At 46.7% G+C, this 22,738-nt stretch overlaps 2 protein-coding genes across 2 annotated transcripts in view; one reads left to right on the top strand and one right to left on the bottom strand.

Annotated features, from left to right (window-relative positions):
* Window positions 1-9,730: 9,730 nt before the first annotated feature.
* Window positions 9,731-15,722, top strand: LOC116443188 (protein CASC1-like). The gene is made up of 7 exons (XM_032107168.1): window positions 9,731-11,123; window positions 11,844-11,955; window positions 13,225-13,269; window positions 13,528-13,742; window positions 14,330-14,497; window positions 14,672-14,785; window positions 15,377-15,722. The coding sequence occupies exons 1-7, from the start codon at window positions 10,848-10,850 to the stop codon at window positions 15,650-15,652; spliced, it is 1,206 nt and encodes a 401-aa protein (XP_031963059.1). The 5' UTR covers window positions 9,731-10,847; the 3' UTR covers window positions 15,653-15,722.
* Window positions 15,664-22,738, bottom strand: part of LRMP (lymphoid restricted membrane protein) — a 35,435-nt gene continuing 28,360 nt past the window's right edge. The window contains exons 27-39 of the mRNA XM_032105720.1: window positions 22,554-22,636; window positions 22,357-22,429; window positions 21,549-21,603; window positions 21,436-21,463; window positions 20,752-20,892; window positions 20,216-20,350; window positions 19,338-19,485; window positions 18,397-18,440; window positions 17,697-17,774; window positions 17,524-17,588; window positions 16,984-17,085; window positions 16,741-16,845; window positions 15,664-16,341 (exon numbers count right to left, since the gene is read on the bottom strand). Coding sequence (XP_031961611.1) covers window positions 16,098-16,341; window positions 16,741-16,845; window positions 16,984-17,085; window positions 17,524-17,588; window positions 17,697-17,774; window positions 18,397-18,440; window positions 19,338-19,485; window positions 20,216-20,350; window positions 20,752-20,892; window positions 21,436-21,463; window positions 21,549-21,603; window positions 22,357-22,429; window positions 22,554-22,636 — 1,301 coding nt within the window. The 3' untranslated portion in view covers window positions 15,664-16,097. The remainder of the gene's footprint in view (window positions 16,342-16,740; window positions 16,846-16,983; window positions 17,086-17,523; window positions 17,589-17,696; window positions 17,775-18,396; window positions 18,441-19,337; window positions 19,486-20,215; window positions 20,351-20,751; window positions 20,893-21,435; window positions 21,464-21,548; window positions 21,604-22,356; window positions 22,430-22,553; window positions 22,637-22,738) is intronic.

Below are 22,738 nucleotides of genomic sequence, written 5' to 3'. Positions count from 1 at the left end.
AGCGTGGTAAATGGGTGTAACCACGGGCACGATCTTGCCCTCGGGGCTGTTTGTTCCTGCCTGAGGGCAGTCTCCTGCAGGCGCGGGAGGTCTGGTGCAGCACTGCTCCTGCCTTTCCATCCAGCAGCTCTTCATGGGGTCACATCAGGGAGCGGCTCCTCCTGGGGTGCTGCAGGTGGTGACTCTGGCTGGGCTGAAGGACACTCACATCTGCTCTCCTCCCTCCTGCTTTTCAGCTTCAGCTGTTGTCTTGCTGTCTCTTCTGACTTTGGTTTTAGCCAAACAGGAGTTTTCTCTCCCTTTGGAAAAGCAGATCAAACCCTCTTGTGATGCAGCCAGCATCCCTTGTCTGGTTTCTCCTGCCAGGAGCCAGACTGCAGACTGAGACCCTTAAAACACTTGCCTTTTTTGTGCTGTGGTATTCCCGATCAGCCACAATGGGATTGACCCAAGAGCATGTTCCCATTCCCAGATTTTCTTGATTAAGTTTCTGTGAGAGGAAAGAAGAAGAATAAAACCGGTGAGTGGCTTTGCTGGCAGACACTCACACTTTGGAATGAAGTTCCTGAGCCTCTACCAAGACCTTTTTTTTTAAAAAAAGATGAAGTTGGCAGAAACAGATAAATCCTTTTAGAGGCATTAGGACATTACAATATTTATTGATGAACTTGCACCAACCCTCATTTATGCACTCTGATACATTTTTCCAGTTGAGTCAAGCGTGATAATAAACACCATGTCCAGCAAGTGGATTAATAATGGAGATGTGATGTGAGGGAAATTGGAACATTGAGAGAAATTGGAACAGCGTGGTACCTTCAGAGAGAAGGCAGGATGGCTGTTACATAATTTAAACCCAAAGTGAGGTGTTCTACCACAGATAAAAGGCCAGCAGCCCCCTGCTCTGCTACAATAATGGCCAAGCAGGTCTCTGCTTCACCTTTCCGCCCATTCCAAAAATTCCGAAGGGCAGCTCCCCTGTAACTGCAGCTGGCAGCAGGGAGACCCGGAAACATTTGAGTACATGGAAATCAAGTACTTGTTTGTCCTTTTCTGTAGGAGCCTGAGATTGCAAAAGCTTTCCCTGGCCAAAGCCCAAAGTTAAAGAGTATTGAATTAATCATCACCACTAATTTGGGTTGGATCATATTGTAAAGTCATGCTGATTGTATCAAAAAGTTTTAATTTCTATCACACTTAAATAGCTTGAACCATATTCAAAACTCAAATGCTGTTTCAAAAGGAGTATTTTTTGTGAGTTGGAGGGAAAATGTTGCTTAGAAAATGTCAAATTTGTAAAATATTTTTGTATTTTTAATTCACCTCACCACATTTCCTTTTAGTTTCAATACTCATCAAAAGTCACTCCTTCCTGCCAGAAACCCAGTTTGAAAGAAATGCCAGAAAGCCCTAAACCACTGGAAAGTCCCATACTAACTCCACCAGTTACAGCAATGATTTTCTAGGACAAATTTCATAGCTACTAATAAGGACCCAGACCTGTAACGCCGAGGTAAGTAAGAGTTGCCAGTTCCCATAAATCAAGTGGTTCTGATTTGGGTACCGAGATCAAGTTACAAATGCCCAGTGTTTGACTGCCCCCACCCCTGTGTTTACATTTATTTGTAAACATTTGTTTCTTGTCAGGCTCATGTCACCATTCACAGCCATAAAGCGGAGTTTTGCTGAAGGGAGGGAAGCAGCTGCAGCATTTCCCAGCTCTGATGCAGCTTGAGACAATAATGCTCTGTGTTTCACACTTGACCCACCGTGGGGTGTGGAGGTAAATAAGGCAGGGAGGACACCCTAAACCCAACTGACTACTGTGTTTCTACACAAATAAAGGTCATTGTAAGTCTTTTGTTCCTCCCTTGGTCCTTAAGGATATTTGCTGTATTACAGCACTTCATTACTCTTCAGATGGGAGTTATTCTTTACTCAGAGACTATTTGGAAGTAAAATATAGTTAAGACTATAAACATAGATACAAAAGTCCATTTTCAAGAATCCTGCCTGGCTCAATATTGATGCAGGGCTGGTCCTCCAAGGTGCTAATGCAAGAAAGAAAATTGTCTAGCTTGAGTGCTGGAGCTTTGGGGAGTTGGCCATTTTTATTTAAATGTTCCCTCTTGAAGGAGATGAACCATTTTGATACGAAACTTGTACCAGTTTGAAAGCAGCGTGTGGCTGTCTGAGATCTCTGAGCCACCAAAACTAACTTGTGAAACAGGCAAAAATCCTCAGCTAGAGGAATAGGCAATGGGCACATTGCATGCTCATCAGCCAGATCACAAAAATATCGTTTAACAGACATTCTTTTCCTACTTTGTGTGTTGCAAGGGGTTTCATGTTTGGGTGAATTCCAGCAGACCTGTCTGGTTTTCCTGTTGGTGACATCTCTCCTTAGTCCTACGTCGGTCCGCGCTGGTCTGGCTGGGCAGAGCTCCAGACACCTGAGCCAGAGGCCAGAGCCCAAGTCTCAAGGATTAGCAGACGCTTAAGCACTGACCTTGCCAGGTGCTAGAGGTGCTGTATGAGCCAAAAATCCCACAACACTTACGCAAAGCAGAAACTACTCATCCCCAGGGAAATTTATTCCGCTCTGGGATGGGACATGAGAGCAGGATCAACAAACCCACCAAAACACCAGGGAAAAACACGTCCACGGAAGATTTTCACTCCCCCTGAGACAACCAATGCCAGCACACAACACTCACCAAGTTTAGAGTGGATATTTAACTGGTGAAATAGAGTCCTTTTGTTCGCACACAGAACTGCCGATGTTTACTGAGGTTTTCCAGGTTTCCAGCAGGCTGTGGGTGGCTGAGTTAATTACGGAACATTTTCTGCAGCTCATCCTCTCCTTAAAGCTAATGGTCTTTCAACAGCCCCAACGTCCTTCCTGGGCACTGTGTCAGGTTTAATTTTGTTTGATTTCCATTTGAAAAGCAGAATTGGTAGCACAGGGGTAATATTTGTCGTTACCTCTAATCATTCATCCTTAGCCACCCCATGACTGATAAGGAAGGAGGAGCGGGCAGGAAAACCGGGGCGGTTTTCCGTAGTAGCCATGGAGTCGGTAAACACAGCAGGACTGTGGGGCTCTTAGTGCTGACTAGTGGGTAAGGTGTGTGTTCACCTGCCAGCTGGCCGGGCTGCCTTAAGCCCAGAGGAGGAGAAAAAATATCCTTGCCTACAGGAGCAGGTTAGGATTAGGGATTAATCACACCGCCGTGACGGGGAAGTGCAGGCAGGGAAGCGAGGCACTCTGCTTTCCCGTATTGAGAGCCTGGAGCAGGTGCAACCTTGGGGCTGGCAGAGGAGACTCGTGCTGAGGGGACTCGTGGCCGTGCCCTGCCCTGTGACACTGCAGTGACCACGCTTTCCCTGAAGCTGCTCAGGGCTCGCCCACCGCAGGCGGCTCTGCCGAGAGCTGCGGCAGTCGGGAGCCTCCATCAGCGCTGCACAGTTTTGCTTTCCCTGGCTCCAGAGTGAAAATAACAGCCAATCTGGAGTAGGTTAACCAAAATAAAATGAACCTAAAATTAAGTGAAACTAAAAGCAGCAGAGCTGTGCACAGTGGTAGTGGTGTTTTGGGGATGGTCAGTGGGAGAGGCCACTCTCGTGAGTGTGAAAAACGAGGTTCAGTCTCCTGTGAGAATTTAAAGGGTTTAATATAAAGACAATAAGAGACACATAAAATAAAGCAAAGAGGTAATGGCTGGGTGCCTTGGCGCTCTGCCAAGAGCATCCCTGATGCTCGAGGTGAGTCCTTTTTATATCATTTTTACTGTCTGTTCTCTATGCATATTCAAACTTTTCCTGGAGCTGTTCTGCATGGCCACTCCTTGGTTCCTCCTTTTTAGAGCATGCGTAGTCTTCTGCCTTGTGGTTTTATTTCTTTTGATTCTTGGGGTTGGGCCCGCTAGGTAAGAGTTGATGGTAGGGTGGATCTCTTAATTCTCCAGACAGTCAGGGCTGATTGCAGCTTTGGGCCTCTTCGTCTCTCCAGGCAGAGCGGTGATAGTGGCTCTTGGGCTCTCCTGGCAGCCCGTTCTCCGGGCGGAGCAGCCTTTGGGCCCTTTTGTTCCCTGGACAAAGTGTTGATTAGCAGCTTCTCGGGCCTCATCCTCTGCTCGCTTGGAGGTTATCTTACTTGCTCACACTTGCTAACATTCTTGCTAAAAAGAGAGAAAACTACATCCACACAGCAAAAAGCATTTCTAACATTATATAATATCTACCTTTATACTTGCGAGAAGCCAATATTATAATATATGTTTATAACATGAGTATTGTGAGCAGGTGAAGTCCAAAGGATCTTTCCCAAGCTGTGGTTTCCATTTCCAAGGGAAGCACAGAAACTCATACCCTCCCCAGGTTTTCATCAAATGAGTCTAAGGAGGCAAATGCCAGAATGAGCAGGGGTCACAGCTCTGATTTTGTCTCTGATGCAACACCTGGCCCTGGGAGCAGCGACAGTGGGGACTTCCCTGCAGTGCATCAGCACTGACAGCCAAGAGCTACCCCCTGGAGCCATCTCTTGCTGAGGGCAGAGCTCCTGTGACAGTCTTTTTCCAGCCCTTGTGCCCTATGAGTAAAGGCACAGGACCTAAAAAAGGCAGCTCCAGCTCCTTCCAGAGTGGCTGGGCTGGGAATACTCCCGGTGTGGATAGCAGGCAGCTGCAGCGTGGCCAGCCTGGTCGCTCCTAGCGCATCCTCCCCTGCCCTCCCTGCACCCTAAACACTTCCAGGGCCGCTATTTTCCAACCAGAAATGCCGCAGGCACTGGGCAAAGCCTCTCCTGTGTTTTGCAGCTCTTCTGCTCTGTCTAGCTCCAGGGCCAGCACTGTGGCCAGGCACTGCTTGCTGTCCAGAGCTGGTGCTCCTGCCCAGGGTACAGACACCCCAATGCTCCCACAGCTGGAAATGGCCCTGCCAGCACCCCTGGGGTGGGAGAACCATCCAAAAACCACCGTGCTGCTGCTCCACAAGAGCACCAGGATAAACAATGGCACAGAGACCCGCAGGGAAGTGAGGCTTTGCCGAGGGCAGGGCGCAGGGTCCAGGAGCTGCCCCCAGCAGCTGCCCTCACACACAGGTTACCTGCTGCCAGCCCCTTCTGTTCACCCTGTGGGGAGCCGCAGACTCCTGGGAAGCAGCTCCCAAAAAAGCAGGGAATTAAAGCAAACAGGATCTGACCTGGGGCAGCCTCTCAGCATGCCAGGCTGTGAACCATGACAGCTCCAAAGGGGCTTCCCAGTGCTCTCCCTGGAGTGGCTGCCAGCATGTCAGGAGCAGGAGCCAGTGCTCTCAGCTGTCACAGTCACTGAGCCCAGAGATGCCCTTACATGCTCCACTATTCTGTAACAATAACAGTGGAGACCCCTCCTGCCCTCCTGGGGCCTTGAGGATGCCTGCAACATCTTTGGTTCCCAGCTGTTAGCTTCCGAATTTTGGACACTAGGGATTTCTCTTAGGTGCCAATAGCTCAGTGCCGGATGCAGGTTTGTGTCCTGGCTGGAGGTCTAGAGGTGTGATCTCAGCCCCCCAGAGGCATTTACTTGTTTCCCTCTAGTGGCTCACCTTCTGTTTCCCTCCCCCTCCCCAGTAAATCAATAGGATTACTGCAGTACAAAAGAATATGTGCTTGGATTTGCACATATTTGGATAATCTGGCCAGGGTTTGGCCTGTGTGCCCTGAGTTCCTGTGGTCAGCACAAAGCTGCTGCACACGTGCATGATGCACCTGGCTAATTCTGCTTGTTCTTTTCCACTCCAGAACCCAGCTCTCCTCACTGCTCCGACAGGGTTCTGTGGGGTAGCACCAGCCATAGGAGTTGGCTCAGGGAGTTGATTCGGTTGCTCTGTACCCCACTGATCCCTGCAAGAGCACCTCCTTAGCATCCCTGTGTGTCCAGAGGGTATCCCAGGTGCAGGGACAGGACATCTCCTTGCGCACATCTTGGTCCTGCACAGGACGCTGCCCCTCAGCCCTTCCTACAGCTCCCAGCTCTGCAGCTCCAGCTGTCACCTCTGTCCCACCCCGCAGGAATGTCACGGGGCTCCTGGGGAAGGCAGCCAGGAGTTCCATGGCACATTCCAGGTGATCCTGCCTGTCCTGCCACAGGAGGCAGATCACTTCATCTGCATGACTTAATGGCAGCTAATGATGGCATGGTCCACTGGCTGCCTAGTCAGGCTGCCCCTTCCAAGGGCCTTGGAAAAACACAGGGCTTTTGGAATGGCAGTGGTGACTTAAATGCCTGCCTTGCAGAGCTCTTTGTGGAGAAGCAAGTGTGAGAAGTTTAAAAAACCGAAACAGAACCCCAACATAATCAGGAACAGCAGCAAAGCTTTCAGTTTCTTAATCCTGAAATCCCTCCCCCACTGCTAAGAAAAAGCATTTTTTCCAAAGAAAAATGAAGGAAAGGCTGAGGGGCAAAAGGCAGAAAAGAAAAGTCACTGAGTCCTGTATGCCTGAGAGTTGTTTTGCAGGATGTGGATTTTGAGTGGTACTGGGTCTCAGCCTGGGAATCACAACAAAACGCAAGGAATTGGCTCTTCTGCATTGTCCTGAAAGCAGGAATTATTTTAAGGTCATTGCACAATGATGTGTGGGCTTGCAGATCCCATTTTCTTCCCTCTCCTAATGATGCCAGGGGATCACCTCACCCAGGAACATGAGACCATCTGGAAAATATCATCCAGTGCACTATTCCCTGTGCCAGAGGGATATTTATAGATAAAGTAAATCATGTTGTCACAATCCAAACAAATAAGGAGAGGCTGCAAGGCAGTGGAGTGTCTCTTGCCCCGCCTCTGTGCTTTGGCCCCAGGAGGGGCCACTGGGATAGTTAAAGTCCCTTCCAACCCAAACCATTCTGTGATTCCATGATCCTTCCAAATTAAGCCAGTTTTGGGGGCAGCACTCAAACCAGTCCCTCACAGGACCAGGCTCCTGCTAAGTCCCTTGCCCAAATATGCTCCAGAAAACCATATAAGGCTCACAAGGGTGTATATTTTTGACACAAAATAGGGTCATTTCAAAAAAGTTTCTCACAAGAAGTGAAACCCTTCCCCTCAGCTGAGCAGTTCAGGTTATTATTCACTGTTTGGATCTAACCCACTGAACAAAATACTGCCTTTGCCTTTGGAAAGAAACAATCCATTGAGCGAGTTCAGGCCAGCTCTCATTACAGGCTTCCTAAATTTGTTCATGGAAAATTAAACATTCTCTTCAGATAGGGAGATATGTACATATCTGTGTCTCCAAAGCGGTTTCAGGCTCTCTATTTGTAAACTAATGGATACCATTTGCTTTGCAGCACTACCTAGAGTGGCTCCAGGGTGTGATGTTATTATGGTCATGGAAACTAAACGAAGAGCACGTGGCTGACCTTTCTCAGCTCAGGTCTGTCTTCCCAAAGGAAGTGTGTAGAATAGGGGTTGTGTGTAGAATACCCACCGTCTGGTTTATCCTCTGTTTCCTTCCCATTGGAGCTTTACCTCATCATTCCCGGGAGCATAGGAAATCCTGTTGCAACACAGCCTCTTCTTGTCCACTGGATCCATACTGGAATCCCAGAATAGAATATTCCCAGCTGGAAGGGACTCGCATGGATCATCAAGTCCAATGGAGGGAGGGCAGTATTGGGTTTGGGGTCCTTGGGATCTGGCACTTTGCAGATGACAGAGAAACAGTGATGAACCCCATGCTGGGGGACATAAAGCAGGTAGCAGAGAGGAGAGGTGGGAGAAATGTTCCCCGACAGTTTTGAAGTTTAAGCAGGCAGCAGAGTTCTGTAATATGGATGTCCTCATGTTTGTGTTTTGGTTTGGGTTTTCTTGTCCTCTGTATTTTATACTGCTCCAGAGTATTCTCCAGTACCTTCAACTGAAGAATAACGAAACAGTCGTCATCATCTTCTAAAACCAGGCCTGCATCTCTTTCATATGCTTCGGACTGACTGTTCAGATGCAGCCCTTTGTGGACTGAAAGAAGGAGGATGTTGGAATTGAGAAGAAAGGATTTACTCCGTGGTGTTCAGTTGTCTACAGTTAGGAAGAGGAGAAGTGATTACAAGAAATTCCAGTGCCCAAAGCCCATCCATCTCCCTGGGATCCATGTTCTGTTCTGCTGACCTGTAGTTAGGTGTCAGATTTGAGCAGCTGGAGTCTTTGTTCTTTCTGGCAAAACACTGCACTTTCCATAGGAACATCCAGCACTTTGTATTTCTGCTGGGTGACGAAATGACAGAAGAGTCTTTCTGCAGGATCTTGTATGAAGTTCCACCTTCTCTTTTTCTGCAAATGAACTTGGTCCAGGCTCAATGTACAGCTGGATGCAGGAAGATGCAGGGGGGCAGGGAAGAGTTGTCACTGAGTGTGTCCAGTGCTTCTCCTGCTGTGCTCTTTCAAAAGAGAGCCTCCTTGGATCTTACTTCATTTTAGTCTTTAATTGCAGCTAATTTTTCTTTTAAAACAAACAAACAAACAAACAAACAAACAAACTAAAAGCAGGCAAAACTGCATCTCCTTGTGGGGCATATTTAGAATGTATGTGTTATCAGAGTTGTGGGTGTGTGTCAGTTTCTACGGAAGAAAAGATCCATCTTTTGCCTCCAGATCACACGGATTTACTTGAATGGTGCAGAGTAAATTTTCTTTCGGAATCTCTCTCTCAAAAAAAAAAAAAAAAAAAAAAAAGAGAAATGCTGTCATGTGAAGCTGGGTTACTCAGGATGGCCATGATGTACAGGAATCACCAAGGTATGTTTCACAGGTGGAGAGGCCTGAATCTTTATCTTTCCTTCTTTCTTCCTCTCCTTGTTTCTTTGCCCTGCACCGTGACTGTATTTCTTTGTCCCTCTCACTGTCCTTTTGCCTGTACCTGTCTGGATCTGCTGCTCAGTCCCTCTCCCTCACTGCACTCTTCTCTTTATAACCCTCTGCCCTGCTGCCCGTCCCTCTCTTTCTCCATCCCTCTGCTGTGCCTTGCCCATCTTCCCCCCACACCCACCTGCCGTGGTCATTTCCTCTCTCTGTCCTTGTTTCCCTCTTTGTGTCCCTCTGTCCTTCCTGTGTGATTACCACTCTGTCTTTATCTGTCCTTCTCTATGCCTCACCCGTGTTGCTTTTTATTCTCTGTTGCTCTGTCCTGCTCCTTGTGCCATCGTTTCTCACTGGATCCTTCTGTCCCGTTCCCTGTCCCTATGCCTTTTTAATCCCTCTCTGTCGTGCTGCCCCTCCCAGGTTGTTTCTTTTTATCTCCATCCTGCACCCCGTTCTTCCTTCTCTTCCTGTGTCCCCTCTGCTCCCACTCCCTCTTTCTGCCTCTCTTCGTCTTTCCCTGGTGCTCCCATCGCACCGCTGGATGGGTCCGTGAGCGCAGGTTGGGATCCCGGCGCTCCAGCCTCCCAGGGGCAGCAGCGGTGCCGTAGGGAAGGGATGAGACAGCCCCTGGCAGTGCCCCGAGCGCAGGAGCGGAGCGGAGCCCGAGCGGGACCCGCGGCACCATCCCGGGACACGCTGCCCCGTGCCGTGGGGCGGCCGCCAGCCTGTGACACCGGAACAGGACTTGAAGGTCCCTTCCAGCCCAGGCCATTCTATGATCTATGGAAACACTGCAATGTCTCCATGTGAATGGAGCGAAGTTTACAAATATAGGGATGTTTTGATAACATTTGAGTTTTGTTGACATTTCTGTTAACGGTTGTTAAATGTGGGGAGATACCAGGACAGATAGGAAAATGGAGTTTGTCCCCACAGTTATTTTTATTTATTTATTATTTATTTTTATGTGCGTGTTTATCACGTTTCTGTAGATATGTGTGTTGTTATACCTATCTTTATGGGTGAGACACACAATCTTTATGAAGCTGCCAGGCTCTGGGGAGCTTTACTTCCTCAGAAAATGATAATTCAAATGCATATTGTGGTAGGCATTGGTGTAGTGTGGGGTGTTACTGAGTATTGCCTAAATAGTGCTTAAAGTGAGATCCCTGTTCTTACACCTTGTTAAAAGAGGGCCTAATTCTAGGAAATAAAACTCTTTGTGTGTCCCACATGAGTTACAAATTTCTCCAGTGGTGTGGTGTTGTCCTTTGGTTTAATAGGAGTGAGTTTTCTTGTAGTACTGACTTAAATAAAACAACTGCAAACTGTTGGCATGATTTAGCTCCACAGCCTTTCAGAGTTGTCATTTTTGATGTGGTGTCATTGTCTCAAAGCAAATTTCATAACAATTACAGTAGCTGTTTTTACAGTATTGAGCACTTTTTTCTAGATTCCTGTCACAGTAACTTCTCTCCCCCTGTACCATCCCATGTGACATTTTAGGTGGGGGTTTTTTAAAAGAAAATACTTATGGCCAGTTATGTCCACAGTGTTTCTGCCTTTTACTAACGTTTTCCAAGTAATTAAACCTTTATGTGGTATATACATAATTCTTTTTTTTTTCTATGCATAATTATCTGTTATCTGAAAATTGTGTTTCATGTTCAACCCTTCTTGCTCCTCATAATTATCATACGTCTTTCACCTTCAGCCCATAATCTTTTGGTGCTTTATTTTTATTTATTTTGATCTACTATTTTACTTGCCTTATTTCTTTTCATATCAATACAATCTTGCTAAATCTGTCCAGAATCTCCTGTATTATTGTGCTTATGAAATTCTTCTGTGGGTAGTGATGGGACTCATTGTGTCAGTAAATCCTTACTCCTGTAGAAAGCATTTGGCACTGGCTACAAACGCAAAAGCTCAGCACCGCATCAAGAAGTGCTTTTCGTTGCCCAGCTCTCTGCCTTTCCTCACGTGTCAGTGATTGCAAAGAACACCAGTAGATGGGGCTGAAACGCTGCACGGTGGGAAGCGCTCCAGCACGCAGTGAAAATCGAGAGGTGGGAAATGTGGCTGGGACTGAGCCCCAGGTGAACTGCTGCTGTCTGGTGCATTTTTTAGAAGAGGGCGCAGTGCTGCAGGAGGAGCCGGGCGGCAGAGAAGAGGCAGCACAAGTTGTTGATCCGCAGCAGCTGGTGCCCGTGGGGGGTGTGTACCACACCGATGCTCTGCAGCTGCCACCTCAGGCCCAGGACGTCAGGGACTGGAGCATGGTGGAGGTGAGTGAGGAGGGGATCGGCCCCTCACGCCCTGGCAGCCCGAGGAGCTGCTCCTGAGGTTTGTCACCGCTGTCACCTGCACTGGACACGACGTCCTGAGCAGCAAAGGAGCGAGGCAAGGTTTGCAAATCGTCCCTTTTTCCTCTGGGAAAGGTGAAAGCAGAGTGGTAACAAAAATCCCCGCCGGTCCAGCTCCAGGCTCTTCACGGTGGCTGAGGACTGCAGTCCCTGTGCTCTGGTGTCCTCTGCAGTGCTGACCTACCCCACAGCTGGCACTGTGGAGCTGGAAACCTTTAATGAGCAAAATTCCCAGCCACACTCAGCAAGCAGGACTGTGGGCAGGCCAGGAGGGATGAGCTCTTCATTCCCAGCCACCTGTGGCCTCTCCTTCCCTCTGACGCTCTGCAGCCAGAGGGGAATTACACCTCTTTTGCCTCCCAGGTGCTCCTGGTTTTCTGAGGCTGTGGATCTGTGGAAAAATGGCTGTGCCCACTGTGTGGCACTGCCTTGAGGGTGCCTTCAGCAGCACAGGAGGGGTTCCAAGGCCCCGTGGTAGCTGCTCTTCTACTGCCTTCAAAGCTGTAGTTGGAAATGTGCAACATTAGCAAACCCATTTAAATGGTGTACTAAAAAACTTTGCAGTGGTTGGATGAGCTTGAAGAAAAACACCTGTATTTTCTGATAATCCCCTTATCTATCCTTTTCTCTCTCTTTCCAAAGTTGCTGGATGTTGGATTGCAGGTGTATCCATATTCCCCAGGAGAGGCTGAAGATGGCACACAGGCAGCAGTACAGATAACCCTCAGGCTCCCTGACAATGTGATTGTCATAGGTTAGCAAGCATAGTCCCGGAAGGGATGTCCTTGCTAAGGGGTGCTTACAGTTTCCTCTGGGACCTGATAGAACCTATCAGCTGGCCAGTTTGAATATGGACAATTCTCTAAGCCACTTAAAGTTGTGATCACCTCTGTGATCCACATTTAAGAATAGGCAAACTCCCCCTCCAAGCTCTCTCTCGTTTCCGGCGCTGGGACAGGTGGCTGCAGGCCCCGTGCGGGGGCCAGCGGGCCCGGCCAGGCCCTGCTCGGGCCAGGCCGGGCTGGGCCACGGCCATCCTGGAGCCATGGACCTGTTCCAGCCGTGGAACCCCCCCCTCCCCGCCTTGCCGTGGGCAGCCGGAGCGGCTCGGCTCTCCCCCCTCTCCACTGCGATGAGAAAAATTCAACATTCCAGCTGCAAAGCTGCAAGGCCGAGGTGAGAGTAACCCTTTTATTGCTGTGAAGAGCTGAAAACCTGAGGGAAGAGAGAGAGGAGATGCTTAAAGCTGAAATTCTGTTGTGAAGCTATGATATATCAGAGTATCCTGTTGTAATTTCATGAAGATATGGGGGGTGGAGTGTTCAACTCGTGAGCAAAAGCACCTGCGTTGAGATAGGCAGATGCTGACGCAGCTGTAATTTCATGAGAAGTTTGGACAGGGGGAGATGAACCAGATGAGGACTTTTGCTCCAAAAGGGAAAGGAGAAAACCTCAGTCCCTAGAGATGCTCCCAGAGATAGTCCTAACGATGAAGATGATGAAGACCCTTTGCTCCCAGGGAAGGAGAAGGGCCTCTGTTTTTGTTTCTGAATGGCTCAACCTTAAAATTGTACCCCAAAAATCTTCAAGAGTGGACCCTCGAAAGCAGTTGTGAGAAAAGCTGCAAGTCGGGGGAAGGGACTCACACGCAGGCAGAGAGACTCCTCTTCCTAAATGGACTGAACAATATTTGGAAGTGGGCGGCTGTCTCGTTGTGATAATGTTTTCATAGCATGAGCAAGAAGAGACTTCTCTTTCTAAATGGACTGAACAAGGTTATTATGGAAGTGGTAAACAGACTGAACATCTTAAGGGTTGTCTTTTCACATTGTCAGTGGGAGAAGGGAGGAAGGTGGGGGGAGGAGGAGAGTTCTGAAGGTGGTATAATTTTTTTTTTCTTCTTTTAGGTCTGTTAATAAACTTCTTTATATTCTTTCAAGTTTGGTGCCTGTTTTGCATTTCTCCTAATTCTTATCTCACAGCAGATAAACAGTAATGAGTATTTTGGACCAAACCACTACAGTGATTTATTTTGAAGCGCCCGTGGTAGCCCGATGGGATCCTGCAGGTATGAACTCAGGACATCAAATTTAAAATAAATTCAATAGTGGAATTTATGCCTCAGTTGGACTATTGTCACAATGCAGCTGTAAAGATAAGGGCCAGTTTGGAGCCCAGAAGTAACTGGGGGACTTCAATGTTAATTGATTTGGGGATTTTTTATTTGTTTTTTATTATTATTACTTTTTTGGTTTTATTTTACTTCTGCATTACTGCCAGAAGCCTTCCACATGCCTCTTTGTATTTTTGCATCCTTTTTGTCCAGGCCAGCAGTGGAGAACTGATGGCATCAGCAACATAACCTATGAAGCACAGGAAAGGAGCATCACCTTTGGGATGGGTGCCTTTTATACAGTAGCCCTTCTCCAGGATGCTCACCTGAACCTGCCCTATCAGGCCTGGGAATTGCAGCCTACTGGTGTGGATGAAGGGCTCTTCACAGTCACTGCAGTCTTTGCCACTATTCAGGTACAAATTAAGGTACTGTAAATATTTTTTTTATCAGCCATTTGCAATTAAAACCTCCCATAATTCTTACAGTGTCCCTGATTAGGAATTTGGGATACTTCCACAAGAGCAGTTTGAATCGCTGTCTTTTCCTTTCCAAGCACTGTACTGGTTATTTAATTTCAGTTATTTCCTATGAGACAGCATCTGTGCATTTGCTCTGAAAAGTTCCAGTCAGTGTTTTGCTGTTGGTGGTGCCTTGCTGCATTCAAGCCTGTTCCACCTGTTAGACTTGAAAATTGTTCCTCTCCCCTCCCAGTTTTAATAAGAGACATTAAAGCATTCCTAGCACCCTGCTACTAATGCTCCTTGTTTCTTCTAAAAGTTCAAGCTACACGTGATTATCCATCTGCTCACTGCTGTATAAATCAGTACACCAGTGTCATTTCTGAATTCCTACACAAAGCTGGCTCCTTCAGGATCTGTAAATGAAAGGTCAAAGCCCAGAGTAGCAGATGATGTAGGTGACAGCCAGCATAGCAAAGGTATCAGTATTTGAAGCCTAAAGCAGAAAATGGCTTCCATGACCAGTAAGTTGCTTTCACTGCTTTGTACAACAGGATAATCAGTGTATGTTGTCTTCAGTAGTGGTGGAAGAGGAGGAGGTGCTTTCCCACATCACAGGACAATGGATGAGTCCTTTTGCCCTCAGAGAAGCTTTGAAAAGAGCTGGAGTGAACATTTTCCCAGCAGAGCACTCTCACAAGTATGTCCCTGTGCCCAGGAAGGTGAGTGCCAGAGAGTTTCCTGTTGGCTTTTCCCCGTTTTTCACTCAGGTCACCCTTTCCTGCACTGGGGCCTGCTGTGCTGCCAGCTGAGCCAGGGGACTGAGTAAAGCATTGCTGTAACCCAGGGAAAGAGAGTGAGATCTACTTTGTCTAACTTGTCCTTCTGCTCTGCAGGCTGCCCTGGCAGAAGGGAAGGCCTATGAACAGATGGCTCTGCTTGCAGCTGCTTTTGCTTTTGCTCACAGCAAGTGGAATGGAGAAGCAGGGCCAGAGCAAGTCGTGTTCAAGGTTTGTGGAGTCAGACCAAACCTCCAGAGCAGACCAGCACTGACCCCTCCCCAGTTAGACAGAAACAATTAACTCAGCCATGTTGGCTTCAGCCCCTGCCTCAGTTCAGTGTCACAGACTGCACTTGAGACAGCTCTCAGGGGACACAAGTCTCAGCAACGGAGACGCTTGCTAAGGTGGCAGGAAATGGAACTGATAAGTCACCAAGGGAGGCTTTAGCCAGAGCTGGGGTGACAGAGCTTCATGCTCTTCAGAGGCCCCTTGGAAGTCAGCAATCTGCTCTGCCAGCTTTTTAGAGAACAGCTGGAAATCTCTTCCTGCCTGTAGGGTTTCTTCTGCTCCCTACTGCAAAGGGGGGACTAAGCAGCCTCAGAGCTGATTTGTCTCCAGCTGTGAACTTAAACACACGGTTAAAACTTCTCCCAGCCAGCCAAACACTCCCAGGTGTTGCTGGAGATAGGTAACACCACGCTGCTGAAAGCTGGAGCAGCTTTCTCACTCTCAGGTTCAATGCATGTGCCACAAATATTACAATTTGTGCTCTGTCAATGGCACAGGCTTCACCTCACAGTGCATTGTCTCCTGCCCTAGGTAAGTGAGCATCTGAAAGCAGATTCTGCCAAAGACAACCACTGGTCTCTTTATATGTTTAATGGTGAGAAAGTACAAACCCTCAAGCTCACTGAAACCAGTGAAGCTTTTTCAGAAGAGCTGGAAGAAGAGTCTGAATTTCACTCCACACTCTACCATATGCTCAAGGATCTTGCCAGCAAGGAAGCCATGGATAAAGTGGAAAGAGCTGGCAGCCTGTTTATTGATTCTGTGTATCAGCTGCTCCTTGCTACCAGAGTTTTAGCATTCTCTTAGATACTGTATGCTTTCCTTTAAAACTTTATTATCAAAAGCTTTCAATAAAGTTACATTTCATCCTTTTCTATTCAAATCATTGAAACAGGTTCTAAAATGCAAACATTTTATCTTTGTTCAAGCAAAATAAATTCTTTATTCTCTTGTGGCTAGACCACCTAGACATGTTTATTGTTAGCTATGTTCAAAACTGCTGTTCTGTTGTAAACCTCAACAGAACTGAGGCCCTTTTAGCTACTTTTAAAGATGACTTTTGTCAGAATGGGGAAAAAAAATATATATTTTTTTCATTTCAAGTCATGCTTTAAAGAAAAAAAGTTCATCTCCCCCCCAAAAACTACCCCCAACCCAACAAAACGAATCGAAACGTGTAACCTTAAATAAATCTCAGCTTCAGCTCCTGTCCTGCAGCGGCGGCAGCGCAGCTCCAGCAGGGGAGCCGGGGTTATACCGGGGGAGGGCCGTTGTGTTGCAGTCCCGTGTAGGGCCACAGCAGCTGCTGCAGCGACGTCCAGGAGTCCCCGGTGCCTACGGGGGCTGCATCTGCCGGTCTCTGCAGGGACAGCCCCGTGAGGAAGCTCGTGAGAGCAGCCAGCAGGACCAGGATGGACACGGACACCCAGAGGGTTTTGTTCGCGTTGGAAAAGGAAGCCTTGAAGTGGGATGCCCACGCTGACACCAAATTGTACCTGGGCAGGACAGGAAAGCACAGAACCCTTCAGTGTTTCTTCAAAATGTGCAGCTCTTCCCACCCCACCCCAAAAAGCCTTAAAACAAACGAGATCCCACAAACAAACATCCTCACAAGTGACAGGTTGTTACGGTTCTGGGAGCTGTGCAGGGGGAGCTTCGGTTCTGGCTTTAAGACATGGTCAAGGAAGCAAATCCTTGATAAGCTGACCCAGCTCAGCAGTCCACCCCCGCTCCCTGTACCTCACACTGCTTCTGAAGAGGATTCACAAAAGCTGCCTTGCAAGAGCAGCAAGAAATCTTGCTTGTAGAAAGCACTGAAAGTCCTGGCCTTTAGTTTGAACCCTCTTCCCCCATGCACCTACCAAACACGGCTTTAACTTGTGAAAAACACTTACACTGACTCCAAGGTCCATTTGGATGGGTATTTTCCTTTTTCAGAGACACTTTCCTTCCTGGTTGGTTGTTCCTGTACTTCAGCAGGCAATTCTGACTGCTCATTTCTGTGAACAACAATCAACAGTTCCAAAGCTTTGCCAAATTCACAACAGCTTGGCTTTAGAGCCCTGACCAGGTGGTGAATTAAAAGCTCCTTAAAAAACAAAGCAGCACATCTGGGAGGAGGCTGCTGCTGAACTTACTTGGTTTCAAAATGCTCCTCTTCATACTCTGCCCAGGAATAGGTGCTGAGGAACCTCTGCAGCGAAGGACGCTTCTCATTCTGCTTCACCCCTAGTCTGCCCCTGCCATATGTTAAAATAGTTTGTTTAAATTTCCCCAGCAGATAGAGAGCAGGAAATGAGAAATTTAGCAGCAGCCTACTCATTTGGTTGAGCTCAGACAAATAACTTTCAAATTTAATTGCTTGAAATTAGGAGTATTAAAAAAAAAAAAAACCAAACAAAACTACAGATTCATCAATGGCACATACTTAGATTTCACATTCTAGTTCTAAAGCAAGAAAGTTGAGGGGATTTTTTTTTTTAAAGCTCTCAATGCTCAATAAATAAAATAGGAGAGCTCATGAGCCTCATTTACCTATTATAGCACATAAAACTAATGTGAAAGGTGTAGCCTAAACATCATTATACCTCAAGATGCTCCATCAACTGCTTAATACAGGCACAGTTAGAGTTGAAAAATATTTCCCCCTGTTCAAAGACAAGCCCAGGTGACTTTACCAACTGCTTGATCTCCTGCTGAATCTGTCAGTCCGTTCGTCTCCATCAGGCTCGTGGAACTGGGCCTGGAGGAGAAATTTGCCACATTTACTGCACTGCCATTCTGATACTTCATCCCAGCTAGTTTTGGGGAGGTGAAGCACCTCAGCATCCCTCCAGCAGCCCCTACTTACCAGTGGCACCCCAATCCCTGCATTCCCAGCACTCCTGGGCACTGTTGCAATGCTAACTCTCCGCAGGGCTGACGAGGGCTATACAAATAAGAGGCATTACTGGCTCTTAGCAGGGCACAACTGGGTTACCCACTGACCACACAAAGTACCATCTGTTTTACACAAGCTATGTTAAAAAAAGAGATGTTGATGCTTAGCTTGAGATGACACACAAAGAATCCAATCTCAAGTGCAGATGAAATAATATTTTGAAAGCAGCATCTTTCCACACCAAGTGCTTTCTGCCCACCTGAGTGAAGCTGGCTGCACACAGCTTCCAGCAAAATACCAAAATTGAATGTCTCTAAATTCCCCTAATCTTGCTCACAGGAATTCCTACACTCAGTTTGAACTACTCCCATCTATTTTTCTCATATTTCTGTGCTAAGCCCTCCTTTAACCCCAAGAGAATCCCACATGAACAGTTTTTCTTAACCAGTGAGTGAGAGCTCGACCATTTCAGCTTCATCTTCTAAGGGGGACCACTTAGAAAGTTAGTGGGGTGACTGAAAAGTAAACCTTCATGTTTGATTACATCAGCCCATATTTGTGACAGAAAAGCACCACATCAAGCATGCAGCAGAGCACCAGCACATGACAAAGCAAAGAAAAACACACACACACTTTAAAAAATTTTGAAATTTCATATAAGGGCCATTACCTTAAAGTTAAAAGGACTTGGTAGTTTTTTATTCGTAGATTCATCTGCAAAGATATAAAACATCAGAGCATTACAGGAGGAGTTTGCTGCTTACAGGAGTGCACTGAGTTTAATTTGCAGCTTAAGGTCTGACTTTCTGCAGTGTTTAAGCAAAGAGCACTTTCAGAAAGCAGAAATGAGACCTCAGTGAAAAGCTTCCTGACATTCATAGCATTCACACATTACCCATCCTCTGCAAGCATCTACTTCTGTCACTATCATCAAATGTATTCTATTATTGAGGCAATGTCCTGTTACAAGACTTTCACAGTCAGGACTGTGATTCAAAAGGCTCCTGCAAGGATTTTACTGGTGTGCAAGACTTCCTTTTTGGTTTTTACAGGACACGACCTCCTATTTTTCAGAAGAATTTAATACTTCTCTGGCAAAACCACAAGTGCACAGCATTGTCTGCAAACCTGGCTGCTTAGAGGGGGAAACAGACACTCCCTGCACTTGAGGGGTTTGTAATTCCCATTTTGAAAAGGGCAGGGTGCATCTGTAGAGAGCAGCCAAAGCTCAGCTACCTAGAAATAGCTACTGTGAATACTCCAGCGCAAACAAGAACCCAAATTTACTGCTCACAAGGAATAAGATTATCACCAACACATGCCATGCACTTTTCTGAGAGCCAGAACATTCCTGTGTACTTGCTATGGTTCCCCCCCCCCCCCCCCCCCCTCAGATCCCTGACAGTTTAGGTACAAGTTCAATTTCAGAGAGCTGCTTTTAATACTGTTAATAAATTAAAATTTCCCCCCATTTTTAGAAGAGGGGATGAAACAACCATATAATCCCAAGGTGTGGGATTAAGATGTGAAGGGATTATATAATTATTCTGTAGCTGTAAGGGGCTGGCTGGCAGGTGCTAGCAAGGAGAAAAAGAGGCTTTTCCTGATTACCTCTGTCTCCAAGGGAGCTGAAGGACCTCTCGTTCTGGAGCAGGACCTGCTTGAGCTCCTCGAGCTCCGCGTGTTCTTTGGCGTACATGCGCTTCAGGTTCTCCACGTGCTGGATCATCACCTCCACGGCCTTGCTCACCCGGCTCTCCTGAGGGAGCAGGGAAAGGAGCAGCTCTCAGGAACTGCCTCATGTTTGGAGATTTCCCCCTCAAGCATCTGCTCTCCTCTGGTATCACCATGGTACAAGAGCCTCTCACTTCTGTCCTCCCTTTCAAAGCTTCACTACAACCCACAACCCAATACACACACAGGTTTCTTTTCTCCAGGGATCACTCTTGTTGTAAAATAAATAAATTAGTCTTCAGTTTTCCAAGCCCTTACAACTCATCATCATCCTCATCTCCTCTGATCTACAGTCTCAGCTGCCACCATGCATTTGCCGGTATTGCCAAGTCACATTTTCATGCTGCTCTGGGATATTATACACAACTACACCTAACATTTGAGCAGGGCTTTGTAATTTTCCATAGATTTAGCTGATTACTGCCCTTTCCATAAGGCACAGAACAACCTTTGCAGCATCAAGGCAATTGTTACCCACTGCTTGCTATTTTGTACATCCCACTTGCCAAATCTTTTGTTTTTTTTCAACCAGAACCTTATTTCTACTGTGGGTTTTTGCACAATTCTAGTGCAGCATAGCTGCTCTCAGTGCCTGGGATTCCTTATAATAACACAGAGTGAGAAGAGTACACAACCTACATCAGATTCCCAAATCCAATCCTGGAACCAGAAGCCCAGAAAGCAAGATGTGGCTATCCCTTTACATCTGGAAGATTTTAGTTTTGTACAAAGTACTTTTAGATGGAAAGTGTTACCTGATTAATAGCTCCCAACATTTCTGCTCTGCTGGCGACTCGGGCTGCATATTGGCTAAGGAACTGCAGGCTTTTCTGCAGCTTCTTAATGATCTCCTGTGCTTGGTTATCTTCTTCACACAAAGGAGCTAATGCCTAAGAGCACACAGTGGTAAGAAAACTGGTGTGAGTTACTAACAGAGAATGAAGGGTTGAGCTGATGGCACTGAGGAGTTGTGTTCAGGCCCACATCAACATCCTCAATCAGTGTAACTGGGATAGAGAGCTCCAGTGGGCAGAGTCTGGAGCATTAAATCAGCTGAAGCAGGGGTCAAATGTTTGTGCAAGAGAAAAATTCCCTGCTGCCTGAGCAGGGAATGTACTTGGATCAAGGTTATCCCTCAATCTCTCATATTTCAACTGCATTGCTCCCGAACTTCATTCAGATTTGCTGGTCATGTATCCCATGCACACACACCCCCTTTAAAGAGCTGTTTCAAGAGAGACACTCACATCTACTTATCCCATCCACCCTACCAGCCCTGACCAATACTGACCTCTAACATCTTCACAGCATTTGTGATCTCCTTTTTCAAATTTTCTTCAGCCAAGTCTCGAGACCTCTCTTCGAGCTTCACTCTCTTGTCCAAGGTAAACAAGTCACACTTAAAACCTAAAGACAGCCTCAGAAATTCAGCCTGTTGTGGGAGAGGAAAAGATTTCTGGGTAATCCAAATGATGCAGAAGTTTAAGTAGATTTGGACACTGACATGACATTTGGGACTATACCCTAGGAACAAAGTTTAGGGGAGATGCAGAAGAGTAAGTGAACATGACCCACTTCCTCAAAGAAGGTCTTCCCATCTGTAGTGATGGGGGGAATGTTCTGCAGCCAGAAGAGGTGACATCCTGGCAGCACACTGTGCCATCTGTGCCTTTTGACAAAACTGTCTTAAATCAGCACATTCTGCCTGGGAGGAGGTCACAGCTATGCTCCTTGAAGCTTGCAAACAAATGTCACAGTAGTGACAAGTCTTTGTTCAGTTTTACAGATTTCCACCTTTCTCCATCCCATCTCTTGCAAAAATTTTCATTAGGCTTGGAAAGAAAGATTTCACAAGTTAACCTACAGAAATACATCCAGTTTAATCTGGAACATTCTTTTACACAGGAGGAGATATTAATCAGGGTTTAGCTACAAGATCTGTTGTCCGAGACACTTCAGGGTACAAGCAGCTTACCTCCACTTCCTTCTCATTTGGGGAGTCACTGTAGGAGAAGAAAAAGAACCATGGAGCAGACTGTGGCTTTAAATTCATACCTGCAGGTGATCGCTGAAAGTCAAAACACTTACGGCTCATTTTGCTTGGTTTTATCTCCTTTAATGCCACCTGCAGTGGGTGAACTCCCTGAGAAGAGACCAAAAAAAAGGTTTTCAGACCAACGTGAAAAAACAGCCTCTCCAAACCAATCTGTGAGAGTCTTTTAAGCTTCCACAGAAGCCCCTGTTCAAGATTTCCAGCGTTGAGCTCTTGCCACTGAAAACAACTCATGTGCCTCAGGTTCTGCTCATTGCGAGACACCACAGCACTGCCACTTGTACAAAACCCAAAAAGTCAGTTGTTCAGGGGACTTCAGCTGGCATCTTACTAGCACAGAAATGGTTAATTGCAGGTTTTGGCTTCAGGATGTTATGTAGGTAGGACTTACTACCTTCGTTAGCTTTTAGTGAGCTCCAAAGGGAAAAGAGGAGGTGATTTGAAAAGTGGAGATGTCTAAGGAGAAACAAAATCCTGCCTTTCTATATCATCTATAGCACACAGAGATGCTTCTTTTACAAATCTCTGGGGAGAGCAGGAGTGCCAGAACTGTTTCAAATATCTCAAACTCCTCTGCAGCTAAGAATTTTCCTCCTGTCTAGAGGAACATAGAGCTGGTTAGATGAGTGTCTGCAGAAATCAGAGGAGCAGATTTTCATGACACCACTGTCCTGCTCTTCATTTTCACCTCCAATTGCAGCTACGAAGCCTTAAAAGAAAAAAGCCCCGGTCATGTTTGGTGTGGGACAGGCAGCTCTCTGCATCTTCCTACATAGCTCTGAACTCAGCTGACCAAGGCTCATTACTCCAGTAATGTTAATTTGTTCAGCAAAACCTTCTTACCTTTCCTGCTGGGAACCACAGCTGGTGCTTCCTCACTCCGCTCTTTATTATTTTTCTTTCCCTGGTCCACCTCCTAAAGGCACATCAGAGCAGTTACAGCAAGAAAGCAGCCACACCATCCCTGGAAGGGCCTGTCCCCTCCTTTGTCAATGCTCAGCCAACCCAGTTTGGCTTTTCACTGTCACCAGGACTCTTACCAGGTCTTGCTTCAAAATATTTTGAAACATGGGCTTGTGTTCTTCCATCACCAGGCAGGATTCCTTCTTGATCTGACTTGGTCCTGTGGAGAAACATTCCCAAACACAAATGTAACAATTAAAAAGACACACCAATCTTCCAACACGCATTGTTTTAGCCATGGGCCAACAGGGCTGAAAAACTG

Source organism: Corvus moneduloides, chromosome 4 (genome assembly GCF_009650955.1).
Source record: "Corvus moneduloides isolate bCorMon1 chromosome 4, bCorMon1.pri, whole genome shotgun sequence".
NCBI classification, from domain to species: Eukaryota; Metazoa; Chordata; class Aves; order Passeriformes; family Corvidae; genus Corvus; species Corvus moneduloides.
This window is presented reverse-complemented; position numbering and strand designations above follow the sequence as displayed.